The sequence below is a fragment of the Eubalaena glacialis genome, chromosome 15 (genome assembly GCF_028564815.1).
Source record: "Eubalaena glacialis isolate mEubGla1 chromosome 15, mEubGla1.1.hap2.+ XY, whole genome shotgun sequence".
NCBI classification, from domain to species: Eukaryota; Metazoa; Chordata; class Mammalia; order Artiodactyla; family Balaenidae; genus Eubalaena; species Eubalaena glacialis.
The window spans coordinates 41600914-41628597 of record NC_083730.1 but is presented as its reverse complement, the minus strand read 5'-3'; the positions used below and the strand labels follow the sequence as shown (position 1 = coordinate 41628597).

The window sequence follows — 27684 nt, the reverse complement described above, 5'->3', positions numbered from 1 at the left end:
AGGTGCTCTGTCTTGTGTGTGTGTTGCTTGTAGAATTAGTAGAAGATGAAAACTGTTAATGATATTGGAACTGGTTTCAAATTCTACTTTTTAATCAGTATATAAAAATGATGAAAGTATGTTCACCCTTGGATTTTCAGCACTCTAGTATATATGTTTTATGTATCCAGTAGGTGTTTTTAACGTCCTTTTCATATGTCTTTTAACTCAGGACAGACATCTAGACTTCAGTATAGAGCATCAGGAACTCAGTCGGAAATTGAGGGTACAAGAATAAGAAAGAAAAACAAAGCAGGGTTTCTTTAATTTGGCCAATTTTGTTTATTTTCTAGAGTGGACATGAAGTAAAGGATAAACTGGGTCTTTTCTTTGTATTTTCAGTCTTTGCAAGATTTTCCTGTGTTTCAGTCTTTTCATTTGATATAGCTTTTGATTAGAGTCCCATAATTACCATTCTCTGTTGCTGATAGTCATGTTTCTGCCCACAAATAAGGGATCATTCCTTCGCCATGATGATTAGTGATGTTGAGCACCTCTTTATGTACCTGTTGGCCTTTTGTATGTCTTCTTTGGGAAAAGGTCTATATAGGTTCTTTGCCCATTTTTTTAATTGAGTTATTTGTTTTTTGCTATTGAGTTTTATGTGTTCTTGTGTATTTTGGTTATTAACCCGTTATTGAATATGTGGTTTGCAGATATTTTCTCCCATCCCATAGGCTGCCTTTTCATTTTGTTGATGGTTTCCTTTGCTGTGCAGAAGCTTTTTAGTTTGTTGTAGTCTCACTTATTTGTCTGCGTTTGGTGTCAAATCCAAAACATCATTGCCAAGACCAGCGTCAAGGAGCTTATCCCTATATTTTCTTCCAGGAGTTTTATAGTTTCAGGTCTTATATTCAAGCCTTTAATCCACTTTGAGTTGATTTTTGTGTATGGTGTAAGATAGTGGTTCAGTTTGATTCTTTTGCATGTGGCTTTCCAGTTTTCCCAACACAATTTATTGAAGAGACTATCCTCTTCCCATTGTATATTCTTGGCTCCTTTGTCATACATTAATTGACCATATATCCATGGGTTTATTTCTGGACTCCCTATTCTGTTCCATTGATCTGTGTATCTGTTTTTATGCCAATACCATACTGTTTTGATTACTATACCTTTGTAATATAGTTTGGAATCAGGGAGCGTGATGCCTTCAGCTTTGTTCATCTTTCTCAAGATTGTTTTGGCTATTTGGGGACTTTTGTGGTTCCCTACAGATTTTATGATTGTTTTATTTCTGTGAAAAATGCCATTGGAAGTTTGATAGGGATTGCACTGAATCTGTACATCGCTTTGGGTAGTATGGACATTTTAACAATATTAATTCTTCCAATCCATGAAATGGAATAATTTCCATTTATTTGTGCCTTCTTCACTTTCTTTCATCAATGTCTTACAGTTTTCAGTGTACAGATCTTTCACATTTTTGGTTAAAATTATTCCTAAGTATTTTATTCTTAACTGATGCTATGGTAAATGCAATTATTTTTCTTAATTTCTCCTTCTGATAGTTTGTTGGTGGTGTGCAGAAATGTAACAGATTTTTTTATATTGATTTTTTATCCTGTAACTTTGTTGAATTTATTAGTTCTTACACTTTTTTTGGTGGAGCCTTTAGGCTTTTCTGTATGTAATATCACATCATCCTCAAATAGAGATAATTTTAATTCTTCTTTTCTGATTTGGATGCCTTTTACAGTTGGCTCTCATTATCCATTGGGGATTGGTTCCAGAACCCCTGTAGATACCACGGATTCTCAAGTCCCTTATATAAAATGGGTGTTGTTCAGTTGTACAGTTGACCCTGTATTCTCAGATACAGAACCCGTGGATATGGACAGCCAACTGTATTTCTTTTTCTTTCCTAATTGCTCTGGCTAGCACTTCCAGTGGAAAATTGTTTTTTTATTATTATGAAAATAACAAGAAGGAAGCTTAGGGAAAGGAAAAGTATATGTCACTGCAATATGATAAAACAAGGTCTGTAATAACTATATAAATACTAGCCCAAGTTAGTTTTCAAAGGGCTAATCACTCTCAAAATCAGTGACAGAGATCTTAGGGACCACTTCCTGCTGGAGGCCAAGTGATTCTCACTCATCATTTCTGTTTCTCATAAAACCCCAGGAAAGTTACAGCCATAGTTTTTCTAGTTCTAAGCTAGGCTATAGCAGTACTTGAAAACTACAGCCTACAGGTCAAATCCAGGCTACTGCCTACTTTTGTAAATTAAGCTTTTTTGGAACACAGCCATGCTTACTTGGTTCTGTATTGTCTATGTTTTCACGGCAATCACAGAGTTGTTCAGTTGTGGGATACAGTATGGCCCGCAAAACGTGAAATACTATCTGGACCTTTAGAAAAAGTTTGCCAAAGTTTGGGTGGAAAGCATCCACCCTAAATGAAATCTCTAGATCCAAACAGGTCTCCCTTTTTTGTCTTAATCTCTATTGTTGTGCTTTTATTAGCTAGCATAGTTTATTTTGTCTTTCTTCTCTTGCTGAATCTGATTTTTAATACTACTTATATCTGGAATTCCAACATTTCAGTTCAAGAATTTGTACCCTTATCTTTCTGAGGAAAGCAAGACATTATAGTTCTCCCAGTGAATTAGGAAGAAATTTTTTTGTTTTATTTTTGCACTTTTGTTTGTTTTTAACCTTTATTGGTTAGTCTGTTTGCTGAGCATACATATTTTCTTCCTTGCTGCATTTTCCTTTATTCTATTCTCCTATTCTCTTTTCCCTTTCCCCACTTACCCAGACCTGAAGTCACTTACTAAAAACAGCAAATTTGGAGCTCCTTTGGTATAAGCCTTTCAGTTTATATTTTAAGGAAAAGGGCATCTCCCCTGCTCGTGAATAACTGCCCAGATAATGCCATCTTTGCCATCCCAGATAGCATATGACTATCTGATTCATTATGTTATCTGGAACCATATATTTGCTTAGTTGGGATTTTGGTTTTAGTTTGGTTTGGTTTTGTCATGGACCTGTAAGAAACAGATCAAGGAGAGAGAAAAATTGCGATTAGGAGATAAGTCCTGGAGCTCTAATGCACAGTATGGTGAATACAGATAACAATATTGTATTATAATTATTAACTTGCCAAGAGAATAGGTCTTAAATATTCTCACCACAAAAAAGAAATGATAATTATGTGACATGATAGAGGTGCTAACTCTCGCTGTAATGCAATCATATTGGTGCAGTATATATAAATGTATCAAATTAACATGTTTTTTGTACACCTTAAATTTACACAATGTAATATGTCAAATACATTTCAATTAAAAAATAAAAGCGTACACACACACACACAAAAAAATAGGGAAAGTGGAGGCTGTATCCCTCAGCACTTTGCAGCCCTTTGTCCTAATGAAGCAGCCAGGCTAGTCTGTGCCAAGTGTATACTGTGTGTGTGCCTATTTAGAGGTCAAAGGAGATAGCTTGAGATAACAGGGGACATTTTACCAGAGAATTTCTGGGTGCTTGGCACTTAAAATTATGTGGCAATATGCATGTATTAATGAGCTGTATACTGGTTTTCAGTAAAAATCTGTGATAAATTGTCCTATCACACCAAATTGTATAAAGGTACCATTATTAAACCATTTCTTCTGTAGGTTTTAATTCATTGTAACCAGCTCACTCAATTTAGTGCTTTTATATACAATTGGGGAAGAAACATTAACTCTCTGTAGTTTTTTAAATGTTTGTCTAATTAATGAAATATGTCCTAGGCATATGACATAAGCATGAGTTGCTAGGGTTTTTATTGCACACATATCTGCTGTTTGGCATGTATAAATGGAAAAAAAAACCATGTTTTATATTTTTTATATAATTATATATAAAATTCTGCCTTTTTAGGAATTAATATTTCGTCATATTTAATCAGTTTTATCTTACGTATCTTTTGTGGCCATACTCTCCATTCTTATCCATTGTGATCCAAACAGATTGTGTTCTAACAAGGTTAGAAAGACTAACAAAATGGCAGTATATTTTTTGTAAATTAGCATTCCCATTAATTCACTGTAAAAGACTTATACTTTGGTGGCAGGAAAGCTGTTAACTTCATAGAAGTGCAAAACAGGCAGAAATGGAGCCTGGGAGTTTGTCATATAGTACTTTAGACCTGTGCTTCTCAGACTTTAATGTGTACATCAGTCACCTATGCAGCTTGATAAAATGCAGACTAACCCATATCTGGAGAGAGGCCCAGGGTTTTGCATTTCTTAAAAGCTCCCAGGTGATACCCCTGCTGCTGTCCATGGCCCACACTTAGACTTTCCTGCCTGACAGTAAGTTTTTCTTTATTTACAATAGGTTGATAATGTGAAAAGGTTAAACCCGATGTAGACAAACTGCTAATGTTGAAGTATATACTCTGATAAGGAAGGTATGCAGTTGACAAACCTTGCTGTGATTGAGAAGCATTGGATGTAAGCAAGAGTATTTAACTAAGTGAAGGCTTATGAATTCCTAAAGGTTATAGTGACTTCCCTTTTATCTGAATACAATGCGGGTATTTTTCAGAAAAATGGAAAACCTATTATAAGAAACTGCATTTATCATTGGTGAGAACAGCTCTTTGGGCTGTTTGTGTTGCCTTGAACCCCAGTCTCTCTCCTTAATGGATTGCTTATTTTTCTTATGCAACTTTTTGGTTAATTCTGGTTTTAAGTGACATATGAACACAAAACAAGGAATCCACCTGTCTGTTTTTTGAGTCATTTGGACCTTTTCTCACCTCAGACTTCTGGAAAGAATTTGGTTGTCAAGTCATAGCAGGGGCACAAATTATTTGGTATGATTAATAGCTTGAATGGGAAAAATGGCAGTGTGTGTGTGTGTATATATTTATGTATATATACACACACACACATAATAAATTTTGTATTATGTATATATGTAAAACTTTTTCCTTCCTGAATTCTTATAAAGGTCTATAACTGAGAAAAGAGCCTTTCCAAAAGGAGATAGAAAAAGTCAGTAATACTCTCATGAAAATAAACACATAAAACACATTTTTAAGTTATAAAATTTAAATAATTATTTATAATTACTCTTGTCCTATACACAAATATAGTAGAGGCGTACATTTTACTATTTATTATACAATTAGTTCTGCTAGAAGGAGACATACATGTTCCTAAAAATCACACTGCAAAATCATGCCCCCAAAACCCCACTTATGGGAAAAATGTGTTTAGGGGCACAGCACTCAAAAACTTCATCAGTGCAACACTTTTTTAAAGGAAACTAATAAAAATGATAGCACAGTTTTACAAATATTAAATAATTAAGAAACGCATAAATACTGCAATAAACATGGTGCTTTACCTTGAAAATACCTGAAGTATGCTGGTGGAAATGAACACTAAAAGGGGTTGCAGTTTGTGAGTTATTGTAAAGTGGTAGAAGAAGAGTTACTGAGATTGTATAGAAAGTTTTAACACTAGGTGTGTGTGGGTGTGGCCATAACACAGGGTGAACTACCTTAGCTGGTAGATGTTTGAGGTGTGAGGTGTGTGGGTGTGTTTTTGTGTATTCCTACTGGGCTTGAGTCAGCTGGCTGCCATTTTCTGCCTGCACCTAGCGTTTCTTATGGGTGAGAGTCACATTGTGCTCAGATTATTTTCAGATACATCAAATGCACTGAAACAAATGTGTGTTTTCAAAACAAGCGTTATGGCAGAACTGACAGTATATAAAATTTCCCACTTGGAGAAATGAAACTTTTTATTTTATTGCAATTCAGTTGCACAGGCACCAGGGGGAGTAGTAGGTTCACATTTCTCAGCAGCACTGACCAGTGCTTTTCTTAGTTTTGCAGCTGCACATATGGTAGATTATTATCATTTTATGGTTACAGTTATAAGCAATTTGGTAGAAAATGACAGCTAAATTATGCAGTGTTACTTTTATTTGTTTTAATTTGGTAATCTAAATATATATATTTTTTAATGAGGAAACAAAAGGCAGAATAATTTTTAGTAGGAGGAGTAACCCTTCCTATGTCTTAGTCATGTGCCACCCAGTGGAGCTAGCATTTCATTTTTAACGGATCTCTTGTGTATGATAAAAAGTGAAGCACATATCTGAGAGGTTATGTCTGTATTCTGGGGAGTGTTGTTTTCAGCTACATTATCATAATTCTTACTGCTTACTAAAAGGGAGATTTTGCTGGCAATTGGATTGAAAAATATGTAAATTTAAAAATCCTCTACCATTTCCTAGAGACAGAACATTCCCAAATTTTATTCCAGGAGGCATCCCTAGAAATGATGGCAAAGCAAATTTACTTCCCTGAGCGCTATCAGGATTTGGTACAGTGCTACTTAGAGTGCTTGCTGGTTATAGGCATCATGGCCCATTGGCACCTATACATACAACCCTTTTTTTAATTGCAGGACTATGCCAGGGAAAAGATGTTCAGAGTGCCTACCTTGGTTGTTTGGAACTTGTATATTCAAAGGGAGTGTCAGAAAATCAGTACCTAACACTCGTGTGAAATTCCACAGGTATCCAACTTGGAATACATCTCTATTATAAAACAATGGATTTGCCTTGAGTAAAGGCAAATTTTGTTTGTAGTATTTATTTAAGTACACAACTTCGTTTGTTATTAAGTCTTCCTTACATATTTTCTTGGCTTGCTTAGCATTAATACCTATTGATACCCATATGGTGATCTCTATATCTTAAAACACAGCCTATCATTTTTACGTGGTCTGTATATTCAGAGCCATTACCGGAACTGGGGAGAAGATACACACAAACTGCTTGATCATTGAAAATGTTAAATTCAGTGAAATAATGTAGTGCTTGTGATCTTTATTCCATTAGTATAAATAAGTCGTATCAGTGATTTTACCAGAGTGGGGAGTTATTTAGCATTTTTCATTGCTTTTAAGTCATTTTAAAACAATTGTTGCACAAGTGGTATAGATGGAATTAGAAAACAATTCCTTTTGGGGGTTAGAAACCTGAATATTACAGTAATCTTATTGACACCAGTTGGAGAAAAAGAAAAAATTTTATATTGATGGATAACATAGTCCTTAATTTTATTCAGTGTGATTTCTTTTTTGTTGTATATGGTACCCTAACTTAATTCACTTGTATTATAGCATATGTCATTTTGGATTCATTTCAAAGGGTAATCAAGTCAGGAACTGATTGTGCCATATTATTCTCTAGTAAAGTAAACTTCATGTTTCCTTCAAATGAAACTGGTATGTATTAGCACTTTATAATAAAGTGACATCCCTCAACAACATAATGATGATGCTCTAAATGATAGTAGGATGTTAAAACTTTTTTGGAGCACTAACTTTGGTTATTTAAATGTAAAAACTCAGCATTATGATTTGAAAATACTGAAAATGATTTGAGAAATTAGAAGTTTAGCAATTATCTTACCTATATTTTATAAAACATATAGTGCCAAATACGTGCATGTACTCTACTGGATAATAATCATGTTTATAACATGGGACTGCTATAGAACCGTAGTCACTTCTCTTGAATAGCTAAAAAATAGAAATTTGGGGATCACCAGCATATATATTGAATTTGAAGCTATGGTATTATATAAGGTCATGGGAAAAGGTAGTGAATAAGTTCTAGGACATTATCTTAGGAAATATCTGCATTTAAGGGTAAGCAAGGGAAAGTCAGTGAAAGAGATTTAAAAAGGAGCAATCAGTAAGGAAAAAGCAGAATGGGCCAGTAGCTCAGAAACCAGAAGAGGAGATCCTTTGAAGAGAGAAAAAGTGGCCAGCAAGGAAGATAAAATCAGGGTGTTATATTTGGCAATTAATAAATTAGAGGATATTTGTCAAGAATACTGTATAAATAAACTGACAAGACAGGGAAACATTGTTTTGGGCCAAAATTAAATTGGACATGAGAAATAGAGATAATGAATATGGATTAATTTTTTAGAGTTTTTGTAATGGGGAGGAGAGAGAGATGTTGGCTGCTCAAGAAGAAGGTATTATTTGAGGAGGGAGTTTCTTAAGATGCACTTAGTTGAAGACTTACGGGAAGGAGCCAAAATCTGTTGAGACCATGAGAAAGATAGTATAATTTACAGGACAGTGTCTGAATGATATAGAAGAAGGTGAAGTCAGAAATACAGATGGAGAAGTTTGTCTTAGAAAGCATTCATCCATTCACTCATTCTTTCAACATTTATTGAATGCCAAGACCTGAGGGAATGATGTGTTGAGATGGAAGTTGGGGATATTTAACAAGGTCATGTTGGCCATCTGCCTTTTCAGTGAAATAGGATGTACTTAAAAATGAGTAAGTTTTTTGCTTCCAGATACAGTTGCTTAAAGCATTACCATTCCATTATAAGTCTTTTTAAATTCACATCAGACAGTGTTATGTTTCAACTGTCAAACATAATTCAGAAAATTTAAGAGGGAAAGGAAAGTCTGTTTATCCATATTTGTATTCTTTCCATTCTTCCTTCTTGATGTTCCAAAATTCCTTCCTTTGTCATTTCCTTCTTATTTAGAGAATCTTTATCTACTCTTTTAGAATAGATATAAATTCTCTTAGCTGTCTTTCATCTAAGAATTTCTTGATTTCTCCTGCATTTCTGAAGGATATTTTTGTTGGATATAGAATTCTGGGGGTCGATAGTTCTTTTCTTTCAGCACTTGAAGAATGTGTCACTTCCTCTGCCCTTCATGTTTTATGATGAAAATCCAGTGTCATTCATTTAAAAAAAATTTTTTTAAGTTAATTAATTAATTCATTTATTTTTGGCTGGGTTGGGTCTTCGTTGCTTCACGTGGGCTTTCTCTAGTTGCAGCGAGCGGGGGCTACTCTTCGTTGCGGTGCACAGGCTTCTCACTGCAGTGGCTTCTCTTGTTGCGGAGCACGGGCTCTAGGCGCGCAGGCTTCAGTAGTTGTGGCTTGCGGGCTCTAGAGCACAGGCTCAGTAGTTGTGGAGCATGAGCTTAGTTGCTTCACGGCATGTGGGATCCTCCTGGACCAGGGCTCAAACCCGTGTCCCCTGCATTGGCAGGCGGATTCTTAACCACTGTACCACCGGGGAAGTCCTATAATTCAGTTTTTTCCTTCTTTAAATGAGGTGTTGCTTCTCTCTTGCTTTCAAGAGTTTTCTTTGTCTTTAGTTTCCAGAAGTTTGATTATAATGTGTCTTGGCGTGGATTTTTTGGGGTTTATTCTGTTTGGGGTTTGCTTGACTTCTTTTTTTTTTTTTTTGTCCACATTGGGTCTTCATTGCTACACAAGGGCTTTCTCTAGTTGTGGCGAGCAGGGGCTACTCTTCATTGCGGTACACGGGCTTCTCATTGTGGTGGCTTCTCTTGTTGCAGAGCATGGGCTCTAGGCACGCGGGCTTTCGTAGTTGCAGCATGCAGGTGCAGTAGTTGTGGCACAGGGGCCCTAGAGCACGCAGGCTTCAGTATTTGTGGCATGTGGGCTTAGAAGTTGTGGCTCGCGGGCTTTAGAGCACAGGCTCAGTAGTTGTGGTGCATAAGCTTAGTTGCTCCACGGTGTGTGGGATCTTCCCAGACCAGGGATCAAACCCATGTCCCCTGCATTGGGAGGTGGATTCTTAACCGCTGCGCCACCAGGGAAGTCCCTCACTTGACTTCTGGACTGTAGGTTTATGGTTCTTGCCAAATTTGGGGAATTTTCAGGTGTTGGTTCTTTGTATATTTTTCCAGCTCCACCCTCTTTCTGCTCTCTTTCTGGGACTCCAGTGACTGGAACGCTGGATCTTTTATTATAGTCCCTCAGGTTCCTGAGACTCTGCTCATTTTCTTTGTCTGTTTGTTTTCTCTCTGATATTCAGATTGGATAAGGTGTATTGTTCTATCTTCAACTTCACTAATTCTTTCCTATGTACCCTCCAGTCTGTTGTTGAGCCCATCCAGTAAGCTTTTTATTTTGGTTATTATTTTTTTCAGTTCTAAAGTTTCCATTTGATTGTTCTTTATATTTTCTATTTCTTTGCTGAGACTTTTTTCATTTGTCTTAAGCGTGTTTGTAATTGCTTATTGAAGCATTTCATGTTGGCGCCTTTAAAATTCTTGTCAGATAATTCCAACAACTGTGTCATTTCAGTATTGGCATCTGTTGATTGTCTTTTCTAATTCAAGTTTATCCTGGTTCTTGGTATGACAAGTGATTTTTAATTGTATTCTAGACATTTTGAGTATTATGTTATGGTCTTATTTAAATCATCTCTTTTAGCAGACTTTTTCTGACATCACACTAGTGGGGAAAGAGGAGGCTCCACCTCATTACTTTTAGGTGAAGGTGGAAGTTCAGGGTCCCTACTCAGCCTCTTTTGACACCCAGGGTGAGGTGGGCACTTAATTACTGCTGGGTGGGGGATAGAAGTTCAGCGCTGTACTAGACCTCTGCTGATACCACCTGGCTTGGACGGGGGCTTCCCAAATGGCCTCCGCTGTTACTGCTGATATGTCATGAAATTCTTGGCTTTCCACTCAGCTTCCTCTGACACCACCCCAGTAGGGAGGGATACCTCATTAAAGGTAGATGGGAGTGGAATTCCAAGCTAAGAGACCTCTGCTGATAATCATGAGGGTGAAAGAGGTAGGGGAGGGAGTCATTACCATCAGTCTTCCGCATTCAGTCTTCTCTGATACCACCCCAGCAGAGAGGGGTGGGGGAATAGAGGGACACCTAGAAGTCTAAGCTCCTCACTGAGCCTTTGCTGATGGAGGTGGGGTAGTGTTGCAATCTTTTCTGTGGTGTTTGGCTCGATTAAGGCAAAAGGTTCTTGTCTAAAAGGTTTTCATTTTGCTAGGTTCCCCCCTCCCCCCATTTTTTCTTTTGGCTGGTGAAAGCAGGCCTCTCTTGGATTTTTCTTTTTGTCTGTGTCCATTGCCATTTCTGGGTTGTTGTTTTCTCCAGCACTCAGTCCTGGATATATGAGGTAAAAACAAGACTAGGCAGCTCTCCTCTGTGTTGTTCCCCAGGTTCTGAGACTCCTAGCCATTCTACCACCTCTCCATCTTTCAGAGTCTTCTTATGTTTGTATTGTATATCATGACCAGGACTTTTAACTATCATTAGTGAGAGAGAGAGGGAAAATTATGTTTATGCCATCTTGTCTGGAACCAGAAATCCCATTATACTTATTTTACTTCTTTCTTTAAAAATTTTTTTCTGGCTAGTTAAATTGACTCAATTTTCTGAACATATCCTATTGTATTTAGACACTTTACCTTAGTCCATAAGATGATACTTTCCCTCCCAGTGCAGACATGGGTGAATTGATTTAGCTAAGACTGATTTTTCAAAAAAAAATATTACTACTAGACAGAAACTAAATATATAAAGTTTCTGCATCCTCGTAGAATTTCTTAAACTAGTCAAAAAATAGAATGTAAATCATTGGCTATTCAGTTCATTACTTTTGAATTTTATGGTAGATTTCAATTCTCTGTTAAGCATATGTAGATAAAAACGTAGGTCTCAGGGATTGTTCTTTTAAATGTGGCCTCTTGGATTAATTTATTTAGTAGTCAATATTGTTAAAAAATAGTAAGTCAAAAACCTAACTTCTTGATTTTAATGACACTGTAAAACTTTTCTCCTTGAATATTTTGGGCTGTTTCTCTATAACTTTTCTTGAGTGGAGGGTCAAGTAAATAATCTGGTTATTTACCAGGTTTTAAAATATCATTCTGCTAAACAGTTCATGTAAGCTCAATTATATTAGGAACCAGTGAAGTGAAGTTGTTCATAAAATGCTTTATTACCTTTGGTTTTTGCAGCATTTGCTGGGTTTAGATAATAAACCTGTACATAGATGTTACTTAATTTTTCTCTGTGCAGTAATTTACATTTGTGAGCAGTAGCCCTAGTCATTTTCAAAGAGGGAAGAAATGAGTTATTCCTACTGCTTTTTCCAATTTAACCATAAAATGTTAGATGTGATTCCATTCTATAAGAACTCTCCTTTTTTACTCTAGTTATGAATACTATTTTATGGAAATTGTTTGATTTTTACTTACAATTATTATATTGGTCATACTTTCATACTGCATTAAAAAGTACATGCAACTTTGGTGAGAGTGCTATTCCCCAAGGCTAATGGTCTGCAATGTTAAACTGAATTCAGAAGTCATACTATAAAGTTAGGCTTAAAAGTGTGCTTGGAAAAAAAAAAAAAGTGTGCTTGGGCAAGGTAGGGGATGAATATCTATTTGAAAGTAGAAGAGATAAAATGTGGTTGTTTATTTTTTCCTGTGGACTCTTCCCCAATATAGATTGTCAAGCCTTACAGTTAATACTTGCTAATTGTTATGACTTCAGTAGTCAGCCACAATAGAAATGTATTTCTGTATGCTTCTTTCCAAAACAAAACAGTTGACCAAAAAAGAGAAAAAGCATCATCATTTGTAAGGATAGATTAAAGGGAGGAAGCAAAGGAGTCCAATAATGTATTACACTTCAACGTAAGGAAGGAGGATGGGCCTCCTCCCACTGATATGGAGTAGGGAGGGTTCTAGGAGATGGTATGCACACTGAAAGTGTGGTCCCTGGACCAGCAATCAGCATCCCTCAGAAGCTTGTTAGAAATGTAGAACCTTAGGCCCTACCTCAGATCTACTGAATCAGTGTCTGCTTTCTGACAAGATTCACAGGTGATACCTGTGTATAATACTATACTCCAAATCCCAGCTCACTGGCAGAGTAACTAACCTTGCATAAGTGTTTAGCCATTCTGTGCTGCAAATTTATTTGTGCTGCAAATTTATTTGTAAAATTAGAGTAATAATAGTACTTTATGTTTTTTTCTGTTGATGAGGGTTAAATATGATAATTTCTTTAAAGTACTTAGAAGTACCCCACCCTTAAGTAGAGGTTATACTGAGCTGTCTTCAGATATTCTAATTCAGGTACCTATTCCTGGTGATAAGCATTTAATTGTGCAGTAGACGATGGTGGTCTGACTCTTATAAAAGAACTCTAATGAGGAACTGAAGAAGGCAGAGATGACAAGCACAAAACTGATAAGAGCTGGAAGATGAACTATATGAGGGAAGCATAATGCCCCTGGATTACTTAGTTTGGAAAAGAGAAGATTAAGGGACCTCTTACACTCATTTTACATTTCCACTCAGAAATGGATGATCTTACACAGCAGCATAAATAGTTCAAGGAGACAAATAGAGGTGTATGAAGAGAGAGAGGTGTTGTATATATTGATATTGATAGTTCATGAAGGGTTTTAATTTAATGACAAGAACAAAACTCTTCTTCTTGAAGGTAGGGAGCAGAATGAGATGACTTCTTTCTAAGGTGCTTTTAGCCTGTTCCTCATGGCTGGAGATAGTAGGCCCTGGCTTGGTATGTTTAGCCCTGCTTCACAAAGCATTATACACATAACTTCACTTATTGGCCTTTCAGAGTCTAGAGAGCTTAGTGTGCAGACCATTTTCAGTGGGCTGTGTTGTCAGGAATTTACCCCTATTGAAATTGAAATTTTCAAGTGTTAATCGTTGTTACTGCAGTTTGCCTTATAAAGTAGCTTCTGATGAGGGGAGGGGTGTGATAACAGCCTTTTCTTCTACATTTCTAGGCTAGCTCCTGTAACTCAAAAAAGGTTGTATTAACCATTAGCCAGACTCATCAAGAAAAAAAGGGAGAAGACTCAAATCAATAGAATTAGAAATGAAAAAGGAGAAGTAGCAACTGACACTGCAGAAATACAAAAGATCATGAAAGATTATTACAAGCAACCATATGCCAATAAAATGGACAACCTGGAAGAAACAGACAAATTCTTAGAAAGGCACAACCTTCCGAGACTGACCAGGAAGAAATAGAAATATAAACAGACCAATCACAAGCACTGAACTTGAAACTCTGATTAAAGATCTTCCAACAAACAAAAACCCAGGACCAGATGGCTTCGCAGGTGAATTCTATCAAACGTTTACAGAAGAGCTAACACCTATCCTTCTCAAACTCTTCCAAAATATAGCAGAGGGATGAACACTCCCAAACTCATTCTACGAGGCCACTATCACCCTGATACCAAAACCAGACAAAGACGTCATGAAAAAAGAAAACTACAGACCGATATCACTGATGAATATAGATGCAAAAATCCTCAACAAAATACTAGCAAACAGAATCCAACAGCACATTAAAAGGATCATACACCATGATCAAGTGGTGTTTATCCCAGGAATGCAAGGATTCTTCAATATACGCAAATCAATCCATGTGATACACCATATTAACAAATTGGAGAATAAAAACCATATGATCATCTCAATAGATGCAGAAAAAGCTTTTGACAAAATTCAACACCCATTTATGATAAAAAGCCTCCAGAAAGTAGACATAGAGGGAACTTACCTCAACATAATAAAGGCCATATATGACAAACCCAGAGCCAACATCATTCTCAGTGGTGAAAAACTGAAACCGTTACCACTAAGATCAGGAACAAGACACAGTTGCCCCCTCTCACCACTATTATTCAACATAGTCTTGGAAGTTTTAGTCACAGAAATCAGAGAAGAAAAAGAAATAAAAGGAATCCAAATTGAAAAAGAAGAAGTAAAGCTGACACTGTTTGTAGATGACATGGTACTATACATAGAGAATCCTAAAGACTGTACGAGAAAACTACTAGAGCTAATCAATGAATTTGGTAAATTTGCAGGATGCAAAATTAATGCACAGAAATCTCTTGCATTCCTATACACTAATGATGAAAAATCTGAAGGAGAAATTAAGGAAACATTCCCATTTACCATTGCAACAAAAAGAATAAAATACCTAGGAATAAACCTACCAAAGGAGACAAAAGGCCTGTATGCAGAAAACTATAAGACACTGATGAAAGAAATTAAAGATGATACAAACAGATGGAGAGATATACCATGTTCTTGGATTGGAAGAATCAACATTGTGAAAATGACTATACTACCCAAAGCAATCTACAGATTCAATGCAATCCCTGTCAAACTACCAATGGCATTTGTCACAGAACTAGAATAAAAAAATTTCACAATTTGTATGGAAACACCGAAGACTCTGAATAGCCAAAGCAATCTTGAGAAAGAAAAATGGAGCTGGAGGAATCAGGCTCCCTGACTTCAAACTATACTACAAAGCTACAGTAATCAAGACAGTATTGTACTGGCAGAAAAACAGAAATACAGATCAGTGGAACAGGACAAAAGCCCAGAGATAAACCCACGAGCATATGGTCACCTTATCTTTGATAAAGGAGGGAAGAATATACAATGGAGAAAAGACACCCTCTTCAATAAGTGGTGCTGGGAAAACTGCACAGCTACATGTAAAAGAATGAAATTAGAAAACCTAACACCATACACAAAAATAAACTCCAAATGGATTAAAGAGCTAAATGGAAGGCCAGACACTATAAAACACTTAGAGGGAAACATAGACAGAACACTGTGACATAAATCACAGTAAGATCCTTTTTGACCCACCTCCTAGAGAAATGGAAACAAAAACAAAAATAAACAAATGGGACCTAATGAAACTTAAAAGCTTTTGCACAGCAAACAGAACCATAAAGAAGACGAAAAGACAACCCTCAGAATGGGAGACAATATTTGCAAATGAAGCAACTGACAAAGGATTAATCTCCAAAATATACAAGCAGCTCGTGCAGCTCAATATCCGAAAAACAAACAACCCAATCCAAAAATGGGCAGAAGACGTAAGTAGACATTTCTCCAAAGAAGATATACAGATGGCCAACAAACACATGAAAGGATTCTCAACATCACTAATTATCAGAGAAATGCAAATCAAAACCACAATGAGGTATCACCTCACACCGGTCAGAATGGCCGTCATCAAAAAACTCTACAAACAATAAATGCTGGAGAGGGTGTGAAGAAAAGGGAACCCTCTTGCACTGTTGGTGGGAATGTAAATTGATACAGCCACTATGGAGAACAGTATGGAGGTCCCTTAAAAAACTAAAAATAGAATTACCATATGACCCAGCAATCCCACTACTGGGCATATACCCTGAGAAAACCAGAATTCAAAAAGAGTCATGTACCAAAATGTTCATTGCAGCTCTATTTACGATAACCAGGACATGGAAGCAACCTAAGTGTCCATCATCGGATTAATGGATTAAGAAGATGTGGCACATATATACAATGGAATATTACTCAGCCATAAAAAGAAATGAAATGGAGGTTATTTGTAGTGAGATGGATGGAGTTAAAGTCTGTCATACAGAGTGAAGTAAGTCAGAAAGAGAAAAACAAATACAGTATGCTAACACATATATATGGAATCTAAGGAAAAAAAAAAAAAAAGTCCATGAAGAACCTAGTGGCAAGATGGGAATAAAGACACAGACCTACTAGAGAATGGACTTGAGGATATGGGGAGGGGGAAGGGTAAGATGTGACAGGGTGAGAGAGTGGCATGGACATATATACACTACCAAATGTACAATAGATAGCTAGTGGGAAGCAGCCGCATAGCACAGGGAGATCAGCTCTGTGCTTTGTCTCCACCTAGAGAAGTGCGATAGGGAGGGTGGGAGGGAGACGCAAGAGGAAGGAGATATGGGGATATATGTATATGCATATCTGATTCACTTTGTTATGCATCAGAAACTAACACACCATTGTAAAGCAATTATAATCCAATAAAGATGTTAAAAAAAAAAAAAAAGGTTGTATTGATTTAAAGCAGCCTTCCAAATGGAGAAAATACTTCTTCAGGTCTAGCTGAAACAGGGAACCTTACACAAAAGCTACATTTTTAGACAGGTTAGAAGCAAGATAAAATGCATGACTTTCATTAGAAATGTTTTTGTAACCTTGTCTTTAACATCTACCATGAATGCTTGAAAACGTGTATATCCTTAGAGTGTTATGTGGAAAGGAAACTAGTATAAAGAATTCAAAATTCTAATCAACCTGGTACATTGATAGCCTGCTTTTTAAGATATCTGCATACGAACTTTTAAATAAGGGTCCTTGCCTTTAAAGTTGGAGAAATAAATATTGTGTCTCCATTGTATAGCTGGTTTCCTGGAAAACCTCAGGGTTCCATGATCTGAGCAAAATACACGATGTAAAGCATCTTAGATCCAAGTCTGTTTCTGCCCCATATTGTTCTGTGACTCTGCAAGAAACAAGGTAAAGACCGTAAGGCTTAGAAAACTCTTATAAAGCTAGTTATATATTCTAATTAGATATCTTTCCATGGCTTCTTGTTTTGTTGCTATTATTCAAACAGAATGAGTAGAGTCCAGAAGAAAATGGGTGAGGCATTTGCCTCTTCTTCCCTTTGTAAGTGTCCAGAACATTGAGTTTTCCTCTGTTTGATTTGGAGATTTGTTTCCCTTCCTAACAGGTTACTGTTGTCAGGAAATTGAACAACACTGTGGCCTTGCACTGAATTTGCCATAAATTTCTCTTTTAATTAAATGGAAAATTTCAGACTTGTATCAGTGGTTTGTACCCCAGTACAGATCACAACTTAATAAAAGAGTATAAACATTCATATGAAATTCTTGTCTAGCTCTGCTAGTCAATGCATCTTGGTATCAGTTTTTCTTTTACCAATAATCTGTTTTCAATTGCACATATTGTCATTGAGTGCCAAACTAGATATATAATTTGGACCTGAGTGTTTATCTCAGAAAATGTGTTCTTTTTTTGAAAAGGGAAAAAAGGAAATGATTGTGCAGTAAGAAATATAACATCAGAAACTTTATTTGCTTCAAGAGAGGAAAATCTGTGAGGTTAGAACAATTTAAAATTTTTAATGAATTGGTATTTTTAGGTGTCTTCTTGGCTAAAGACCACATAGCCTATCTTTGGTTTGCTTTGATTCCAAATCCAAACCTCACATGAAATTCAGTAGGCACTCCTTTACTTTTATTCCTTTATTCATTTCTCTAACATTTTTAAAGTGCCTGCTGTGATAGAGGGAGATCAAGATTAATAAACTATGATTTCAGGAACTCACAGGCCACTTCAGGTGATAGTAATATAATCAAATAATTTTAGCTATATGCTATTTACTATAATGAAATGCTTAACTCTGCATGGAGGTCAAAGTTAGGAGTAAGAGGTGACATAACGCTCAATTTGAAAGGATAAGTAAGAATTGCGTAGGACTGGGGGCAGGCAAAACATTTGAAGCAGAATATAGAGTATGTGCTGTCTTTATATATTAAGTAGTATGTAGGTGTTCATAGTAAAGGGAGGACCTGCCCTAGTGAAGCTCTTTGAGTTCTAGATCCCCTGAGAGCCTCGTGACTAATGGACTGCGTGAGAGTGGGAGGCACATGGTCAGCTGTCTTTACCTCGAGGGACCCTGAGTAAAACAGCTCTTTCTGTCCAGGAGCTTCTCTCTGATGGGAAAACAGGATCTAGCCAAACAGTGGGGGAAATGGTGAACAAACTTGTGTTCTGGCAAGGGTCACTGTAGCCTCCTCAATGTCATCTTTAACTGGCGTGGCCTCTGCAGCACTGGGCACAGTTGACTACATCTTTCTATTGATTCCTCCTCTCTGCCTGCCCTTTACATGTTGTTACATTGGCCCTCTTTTCTCTCATTTTGAACATTTTTTTCTCCAAGAGGCTTTCCCTGGCTCCTCCATCAACTGGGTCCCCTTAGGAAGTGCTTGCATAGAGCTACATTAATGTTCTTGCTATTGCTTTCATCATTTGTTATCTTAAGTATGCGCTTGATTACCCACCCTCCTTGCTGGATGGTAAGCTCCCTGCAGGGGACAGTGTTGGTCTTGTTCATCATTGTATGTCTAGCACCTGGCACAGTCTCTGGTGTTAATTTACTCAGTAAATATTATTCAGTGTTTATTGAGCTCCTATTATGTAAGCTAAGGAATTCAGCAGTAAACAAAACAGACAAATATTCCTGGCCTAATGGTGCTTATTTGTTGAATGAGTGAAAGAATGAACAAACAAACAAAACTGAATACTTTGCTAGACAACGTTCAACACTCTTATGTCTTCAGCCACCACTTACAAAGTGATTAACTCCCAAATCTCTGTTTCTAATGAGACCTCTTCTTTGAATTCCAGGCCCAGGGATTCAAATGTCCTAATTGGCCATCTCAACTAAATGCTCCCCAAGCATCTCCAAGTCAGTGTAAAGCTGCACCCCTTCCCCCATACCTTTTTTTTGTTCTGCATTCCCTGTCTTGGTAAATGGAACTGTGCATCATACAACATCTTGCTACCCAATTTATAACTTGACATTGTCTTAAATTTCCCTCTTCAACTCAGTCACCTCCTAATTCCTACCATTATTACTTCAATTCAGACTCCTCTCATCTCTAGCTTTAGACTGTTATAGCCATTTTCTAATTGGTTGCTTTCATTCTCTCTTCAAGCTCTCCACTCCACCCTTCACATTCCGACCAAAGGTATCTTTACAGCATACAGATTGGTTGTAAGACATCAATGGGTTATATAGAAATAAAATCCAAACAACTTAGTGTAACATTCAAGATCTGGCCCCTGTTTGTCTCTGCAGCCTCTTCACTCATTCTCCCTACTCACCACCAGTTGACCATCCATCCTGTCCTATTTTCAGTTCCCTTAATGTGCAAATCTGTTTCATTTCTCCATGCCTTTGCTCCTGATGACCTTTCAGCCAAGGGTACTCCCTTTCCTTCCTACCCAGTGCATCTGTAAACTCCTCTTCCAGAATTCATTTCTAGGGTCACATCTTCTCTGAAGCATTTTCTGACTTCCCCTCAATGTTGTCAAAGTGACCACTTACCCCCACTTTAAAAAATCCATTGTACCCTTTGTTTAAATGTCTCTCCCAGAACATGTTATCCTTATTTATTTAAATCTTTCTCTAAACCCTTTGATGTCTTTTTTATCCCAACTTTATTTAGATGTATTCGGCATATAACATTATGTAAGTTTAAGGTATAATATGTATATATTGTGAAATGATTACCACAATAAGATTAGTTAACACACCTATTACCTCATATAGTTACCTGTGTGTGTGTGTTGAGAACATTTAAGATGTACTTTCTTAGCAACTTTCAAGTACACAATACAGTGTTGTTAACTGTAGTCACCATGTTGTACATTACATTCCGTAGAGCTTATTCATTCTAAAACTGTACATTTGTATACTTTGACCACGCTCACCCATTTCCCCCACCCTCCTGAGCCATTGGCAACCACCAGTCTCCTCTCCGTTTCTATGAGTTCAGTTTCTTTAGATTCTACATATAAGTGAAATTATGCAGTATTTTTCTTTCCCTGTCTGATTTATTTCACTTAGCATAATGCCCTCAAGTTTTTATCCATGTTGTTAGAAATGGGAAGATTTCCTTCTTTTTTAAGACTGAATAATATTGCATTGTATATATGTATGTGTGTGTGTGTGTGTTTGTGCGTGTGTGTGTGTGTGTATAACATTTTAATCCATTCATCTGTTGACAGACACTTAGGTTGTTTACATGTCTTGGCTGTTGTAAATAATGCTGCAATGAACATGAGGGTGTAGATAACTCTTCAAGATAGTGATTTCATTTCCTTCGGGTATATACCCAGAAGTGGAATTGCTGGATCATATTTTTAATTTTGGGGGGAACCTCTGTACTGTTTTTCATAGTGGCTGCCCCAATTTACATTCCCATCAATGGTTTTCAAGGGTTCCCTTTTCTCCACATCCTCACCAGCACTTGTTATCTCTTGTTCCCTTGATGTAAAAAGTCTATTGAATGTATGCTTGTGCTCTGCCCTATGCTAAATTCTTTTCTTTCATTAGCTCATTCATATTCATAGTTGCCCTGTGAGGTGAGGTAGGTATTATTATTCCCAGGTGAGGGTGTCAGAGAAGTTTCTTGTCAAAGTTATATCATTACTAAGTACCAGAATTAAGATTTGAGCCAGGAGTGTTGGATGACACCTAAGTCTGCGCTTTTACTCATTCTACATTACTGCCTTTGTTAAATAACTGGAAGAAACCTTAATGGGCCTTTTTTATATGGCCTTTTGCTGCCATGGATGTGCCTATTCTTCGCTCAAATGACAGGTTCCAGTTAGTGTATCATCAGACCATACTAAGGGTTAGTCACCTGACTTAAATGGAGTTGTAGAGCTCTTAGGAGTCTGACCTGATGTTTAGGTTTCTGCTTCTTTCATGATAACTTATGATGGGAGTAGGAAGACAAGAAGTGACTGAATAATAGTAGAAAGAAGAAAACAGAAAAAACACAAACAAAAACAAAAAAAGGTTTTTTACAACTTTTAATTATGACAGTTTCCAAATATATAGAAGAGTTGACAGAATAGTGCAATGAACCACCATATACCTGCCACCTAGATTCCACAGTTGTTGACATTTTGCTCTATTTGCTTTGCCTCCTCATATATATATGTATATATATACAAATCTATATACATATTTATGTTTACTTACATAAATTTATAATATAAATTAAATAAATTTACTTACATATGTAAAATTTATTTTGCTTATTTTTTTTACTACTTGGAAGTGGCAGGTGTCATATGTCACCCCTAAGTACTTCACACTCATCTCATAAGAATAAGAACATTTCTCTTTATAAGCCACATTATGATACCTAAGACAATAAGCAGTAATTCTATAATATCAACTGGTATTGAGTCCCTATTCCAACTCCCCTAGTTGTCCCAAGAATGTCTTTTATAGCTATTTCTCTTCCTGAGCCAGGATTCAGTCTGATTCATGGTTTACATTTGGTTGTGTCTTTGCTCTCTTAATCTAAAATAGGCCTACCCACTTTTTTCCCCCATGACTTGACTTTTTTGAAGAGTTCAGGTCAAGTGCTTTGCAAAATCTCCCACATTATGGATTTGTCTGATTGTTTCCTTGTGGTATAATATAATTTGTTCCTTTATTTCTTTTAATTCCTGTGCAGTGGGAGTTAGATTTACAGATTTGGTTTGATTCAGGTAAAACATTCTTGGCAAGAATATTTCTTAGGTGATGTTGCCTGCTTCAGACATTAAGAGGTACATAATGTCTGGTTTTTTCACTATTAGTAATCCTACATTAATTTACTTTGTTTTGGTGATGACTACCAGATTTTACCATTTAAAGGTGCATTTTCTTCTTTGCTATAAATAACTAATCTTGACACCTTATGAATATCTTATTTATTAACCTTTTACGTACTGGTTTTAATATCAATTAGTGATCCTCACCTGAATTAGTTATTACACTGGGGATTGCAAAATGGTGATTTTTAAAATTTGACCATTCCTTCTAAGTAATTAGCATTTTTCTATAAAGAAGAACTTCAATTTTTTCCTCTTTCACTCTTCCCTTCTTTTGAAGTATCACTATGAAGTGGTAGATTTTTATTTATTTAATTTGCTATTAATTAGAGTCATTCCTTTTGATGCTCAAATTGTCCAAAATTTGGCTGAGTCCCCTTCAGGGTTGCTGCTATTCCTTTTGATAAGCCCTCATCTATTTGTCTTTAAACACTTTCTTACATTAAAATAACAAGAGTTTCAAGCTCACTTTGTACTTTCCCTACCAGAATGGGAATCAGCCATTTTTCTGAGGAATCGGTTCCCAAAAAGGAGTGTTTGAAAAAAATTGATTATTCTCCCTTTTCTCCTCTCATGGAGACCTTTCTTCATTTCATTCTGTATTAGATCAGGATTTACGTAGTAAACTACCAGATTCAAGTATCCTAGATACCCGAGGCTGGAGTGGGATGGGGTGATGGGAGTGGTCTCTGCTCCACCAGAGGAATTCTTCCAGTTTAAGACAATCACTTGGGCAGCATGCTACTAGTATATTCTGTCTTCTCGTCCTTCTACTTCCACCCCTGATTTTTCTCTCACACAGTTTTTATTCTTTCATCTCCCTATTCATTCTGCTTCAATCTTTAGTTTTATTTTTCTATATAATGCATTTTGGAGTTAAGGCTTTAAGCTTTGCAAAATGACCATTTCCAACATCCATTTCAGCTAATTAATTTGATATGTTTAGGTTTCGATGTGATGTTGCTCAATATTAGTTTATATTTATTTCTGTTATCTTACGAAGCTTGCTTTCTTTGATGAGGCTGTGATGACTGCTGTTTCTCTCAGTTCTTGAATGGTGGTTGGGCAGACCAGCAGTATGCTAGGTTCACATCATGGTTGGTGCACACCTTCCCTTAGGTTCAATTTCCTACATCTGTTGCATTCTTTTCTGTCAGTTGACCAGGCTTGAGTTAAATATGTCTTCTTTCTCACTGTACTCCCTCCCCCAAATCAGTTAAGAAGGCATTTTACTTACGTTTTCCTAACATAAATCTCTCTCTCCAGATGGAGGGTTGAAGTCTCATTGTGCTAAGGAGGAAGGAAAATTACTGTTTTGCGTGTACATATATTTTGGATTTTACAGGAAAAGGGAGGGCATTTCAAAATCTGGTGAATCAATACAGTTATAAAAAATTGATAAAGATAGGACTGCTTGTTTTTATATTCTGTCACATAGCATGTGTTTAAATGAATTTGCCTATAATTTGTCTTCAAATGCTGACATTTAACTCTTAGACTGTATAATTGTGCTGGCTTTTTCGAGAATAAAATTCATATTCTGTGTCCAGGATAATATGTTCACCTATTACAAACATTATTGCCTATGGTAACAGCTAGAATAAAAAATTCTTCTTATATACATCATAGCTGGCAGAGGCTCTTGGGACCGCCACAAATCATTCCTGTCTTTTTGAGCTTGCTGAGGAAAAGCATGGAAATGTAAAATCAACCTGGTCTGATATAGATTGGCCTTGAAAACATATTAGCTTATCTAGACCACTGTTCATTGTATTGTTGGGGTTGTTTTTAAGATGCTGAGTATTAAACATGCTCTTCTACATAATGTATTGTTTAGCTTAGTAACCTATCCTTTCCTTATGAACCAGCTCCTCTTCTACAAGCCGTCTCTGGTTTTTGTTAAAGGTTAACAATGAGAATAATGAAGCAGTTGGTTATTTATTCAGTCAGGATTGGCACAAGTTATTAGAATAGGAATCTGCCCAGAAGCAGTGATTAGGTTATGAAAATGTTAAGAAGAACACTGAAGCCAGTCACCATTTTTGACATTTAAGAAATACTGTTCCCACCCTTAATCATGATGGCCTGTTATAAGAGTATTTATACAGAATAATCTTATTGGACAGTAATTTTTATACCAACAGCATATATAATTAGGTGTTGGGGAGATTCAGAAATGATGTGAGAGAAGAATGGGCCTGGGGAAGAAATTACCACAGTGAGAAATAAGGAACAGAGAACTCTCCCTTGGATAGAGCTCCCTGTCTTCCAGACACCTGATCTGTGCAGTTCAGTATCTTCTTCCTGAGCACTTTGCAAGTTTGAGGAGCTGTGGGAGAGGGTACCCCAAGTTAGGTTGCTGTGTTCTTCATACTAGACTGTAAAACATGTAGGGAGGTGTATGGGCAGAAAATTTCCTGATGATGCTTTTATTAATGAAATATTGACATTATGCAAAACCAAACAAATAGGACAAAAATCTAATCATAATCCTGTTACGTTTAATATAGTTATAGCCTCCTATGTAAATTAGGCAGTAATTACTTTGACCAGAACAGTATCATCACTTCCACCCTGAATTTTTTAGTAACAGCTTTATTGAGATATAATTCACATACAATAAAAATCACCCTTTGAAAGTATAGAATTCAGTGGTTTTGAGTATATTCCCAAAGGTGTGCAAAGACAACCTTCCAATTCCAGATCACGTTCATTGCCTCCCCCATAAAACTCATACCCATCAGCAATTGCACCCTATTTCCCTCCTCCATCTTTTGGCAACCACTAATATACTTTCTATCTATATGGATTTGCCTATTCTGGACATTTCTCTTTTTTTCCCCATTTTGCTTTTCTCACATAATGGGTACTTCGGAAAATTGGAGAAGAGGACAGAAAGTGAACATGGATGAATGTAACTCTTACTTGTGATCTGGTATACTTAGAACTAAGTATTCTTTTCCCTGGCTCATTGGAAGAGGTATTTTAAACAACAACATACACAGAATTTGTAGCCTTTTGTGTCTGGCTTCTTTAGCATATAATATATTCAAGTTTCACTCATATAGTAGAATATAGTGATACTTTGTTTCTTTTTATGGCTGAATAATATTCCATTTTATAGGTATAACACATTTTGTTTATCCATTTGTCACTTGATAGACATTTGGATTTTTTTCACTTTTTCACTGTTACGGATAATGCTGCTCTGAATATGCATGTATAAGTTTTTAATGTGAACCTATATTTTCAGTTCTCTTGGGGAATTGGAGTAGAATTGTGGGTCATATGGTAACTCTGTGTCTAACTTTTTGAGGCACTGCTAAATTATTTTCCAAAGCAGCAGCATTTTACATTCCCATCAGCTATGTGGGAGGGTTCTAATTTCACCGTATTCTTGCCAGTGCTTGTTATTGTCAGTCTTTTTGATTATAGCCATCCTAGTAAATGCAAAGTGGTATCTCATTGTGATTTTGATTTGCATTTCCTAGTAGGTAATGGCTAAGAAAAGATGTAAAGCATCTTTTCTTGTGCTGCTTAGCCATTTGTATATTTTCTTTTGGGAAATGTCTATTCAAGTCCTTTGCCCATTTTTAATTAGATAATAGTTTTTTATTGTTGAGTCATATAACATCTTTACATATATATGGATACCAGACCTTTATCATTTGTATGATTTGCAAATATTTTCTCTCATTCTGGAGGTTGTCTTTTCAATTTCTTAACAGTGTCCTTTGAAGCACAAAGTTTTAAAATTTGAAATCCAATTTATTTATTTATTCTTCATTGCTGTGCTTTTAGGTGACCATTGCCTAATCCAAGGTCACAAAGATTTGCTTTTATAAAGTTTATAGTTTTAGCTATTACATTTAGGTCAGTGATCCATTTTCAGTTAGTTTTATATATGGTGTGAGATGGGGGTCCACCTTCATTCTTTTGCATGTGTTTGTTTTTATCAAATTTAAAGACTTGAGAAAGAAAAATTTTAATGGGATAAACATTGTTACTCCCTGTGAATTATTGTTTCATGATTTTGAGGGGGATACATATGCTGTGTTCATCTGAAGACTACAGCTTACCTGCACTCTCACCAAGTATGGTTACATTTCTGTCTCTATTTTGTTTGTTGAAATCTGAAAAACAATACAGATGTATGCAGTTTAAATCCATTTATTAGCTTTTTCCCTTAATTTGCAATCTCACCTCTTCAGCTACAGTATAAAGAATGCCAAGAACTTCTAAGCCTCTATCAGAAATATCTATCAGAACAGCAGGAGAAGCTCACTGTGTCTCTCTCAGAACTTGGTGCTGCTAAAATTCAGGAACAACAGGTAAGCATCTTTTTTCTTACCTTTTCTTGTCTTTAATGGATCAGCAAGATGTCAGAAGAGTCATTTGCCTTTTACTTTGTCTCACTGTATTCAACATTGTCTTTAGACCTACAGTTACAGCATGTGATTGAGTTGGTTTCATTTACTTCCCTGTTTCCCTTTCCTCTTCTGTTCCTGGGGCCCAGAGGTCAGGAATGATTACTTGAAGCAGGCTCTGGGTCAGGAGGGAAGCTTCTGGTTGTATGAAAGCACAGCAGGAGTGATAAAGAAAACCCACTGCTCTGTTACTTAATGAAGATCAGGTGGGCTTTTTTTTTTTTTTTTACTCATAAGCCTCTTGTAACTCACGTTTAGAGTTTTAGAATAATGAAAGTGTCTTGGCAACTTGTAAAAGCTTTAATTGGAGAAAACTGGAACATTTAGCGTGATTCTGTGTTTGTATATATGTATTAATCACATAAGTATATATGAGACTGTTTGCATATTAACATTTATATACATATCATCAAATAGTATATATTATATAATTAAATGAAAGTTCAGAACCCTGCCAGTTGTGATGTGAAACAAGTTCTGAAGACTTACTTCTTGCCCTCTAGCAAGTGACATTGGATGTCTTTTTCATATCCAAATGAATTTAAATGGATGAGGATAGCTTTTGTATTAAAACGTTGTAGAAAAAACTATATAGAGTGTCAAAGTCATTCATATTATTATTAAAACATGGATAATGTACTAACTAAAGGGTTATCCTCTCCCTTTGAATAGTAACAGGTCTTGAATGGTTTTCTGTAACCCTTCTAAAGAACACTGTTCTGTTCAACCTAGAGACACCTGTCTCAGATGGGTTAAGAGTTTTGGCTAAGAAAACTCCAGTTTTAAACCTCAAGTTTGGACATATGGAAAAGTAAAAAGAAAAGAAAGAAAGAATAATTTTGCTGGAATGTGGCATAGCTTAGACTTCTAACATACCGTCCTTTTTTTTTTTTTGAAGTCACAATATTTATAAGAAAGAACCAAAGTATGAATGGTTTATTTGTATTCTAACTTGAAATATTTTCTTTTGTTCTGTTTTCTGAAAGCCTAGGCTATAAAATGAGGCAGAGGAAGGTGGAAGCTAATCTTTTTATCTGGATTTGTTTTGCCACTTTGAAAAAGGGCAGGCAGTTTTTAAGGTGGCACTTGCCTAATGCTCTCATGGGTGGGCTAAAGAAAATT

General features: G+C 36.3%; 1 protein-coding gene across 5 annotated transcripts in view; it reads left to right on the top strand.

Annotated features, from left to right (window-relative positions):
- Window positions 1-27684, top strand: part of KIAA1328 (KIAA1328 ortholog) — a 352094-nt gene that overhangs the window by 111053 nt on the left and 213357 nt on the right. For 3 of the 5 annotated variants that reach the window (XM_061170437.1, XM_061170438.1, XM_061170440.1), the window contains one exon: window positions 26339-26466. The exons of 1 other annotated variant lie outside the window; for it this stretch is intronic. In XM_061170437.1, the coding sequence (XP_061026420.1) occupies window positions 26339-26466 (128 nt within the window). The remainder of the gene's footprint in view (window positions 1-26338; window positions 26467-27684) is intronic. One more of the 5 variants, XM_061170439.1, reaches the window with a different exon arrangement.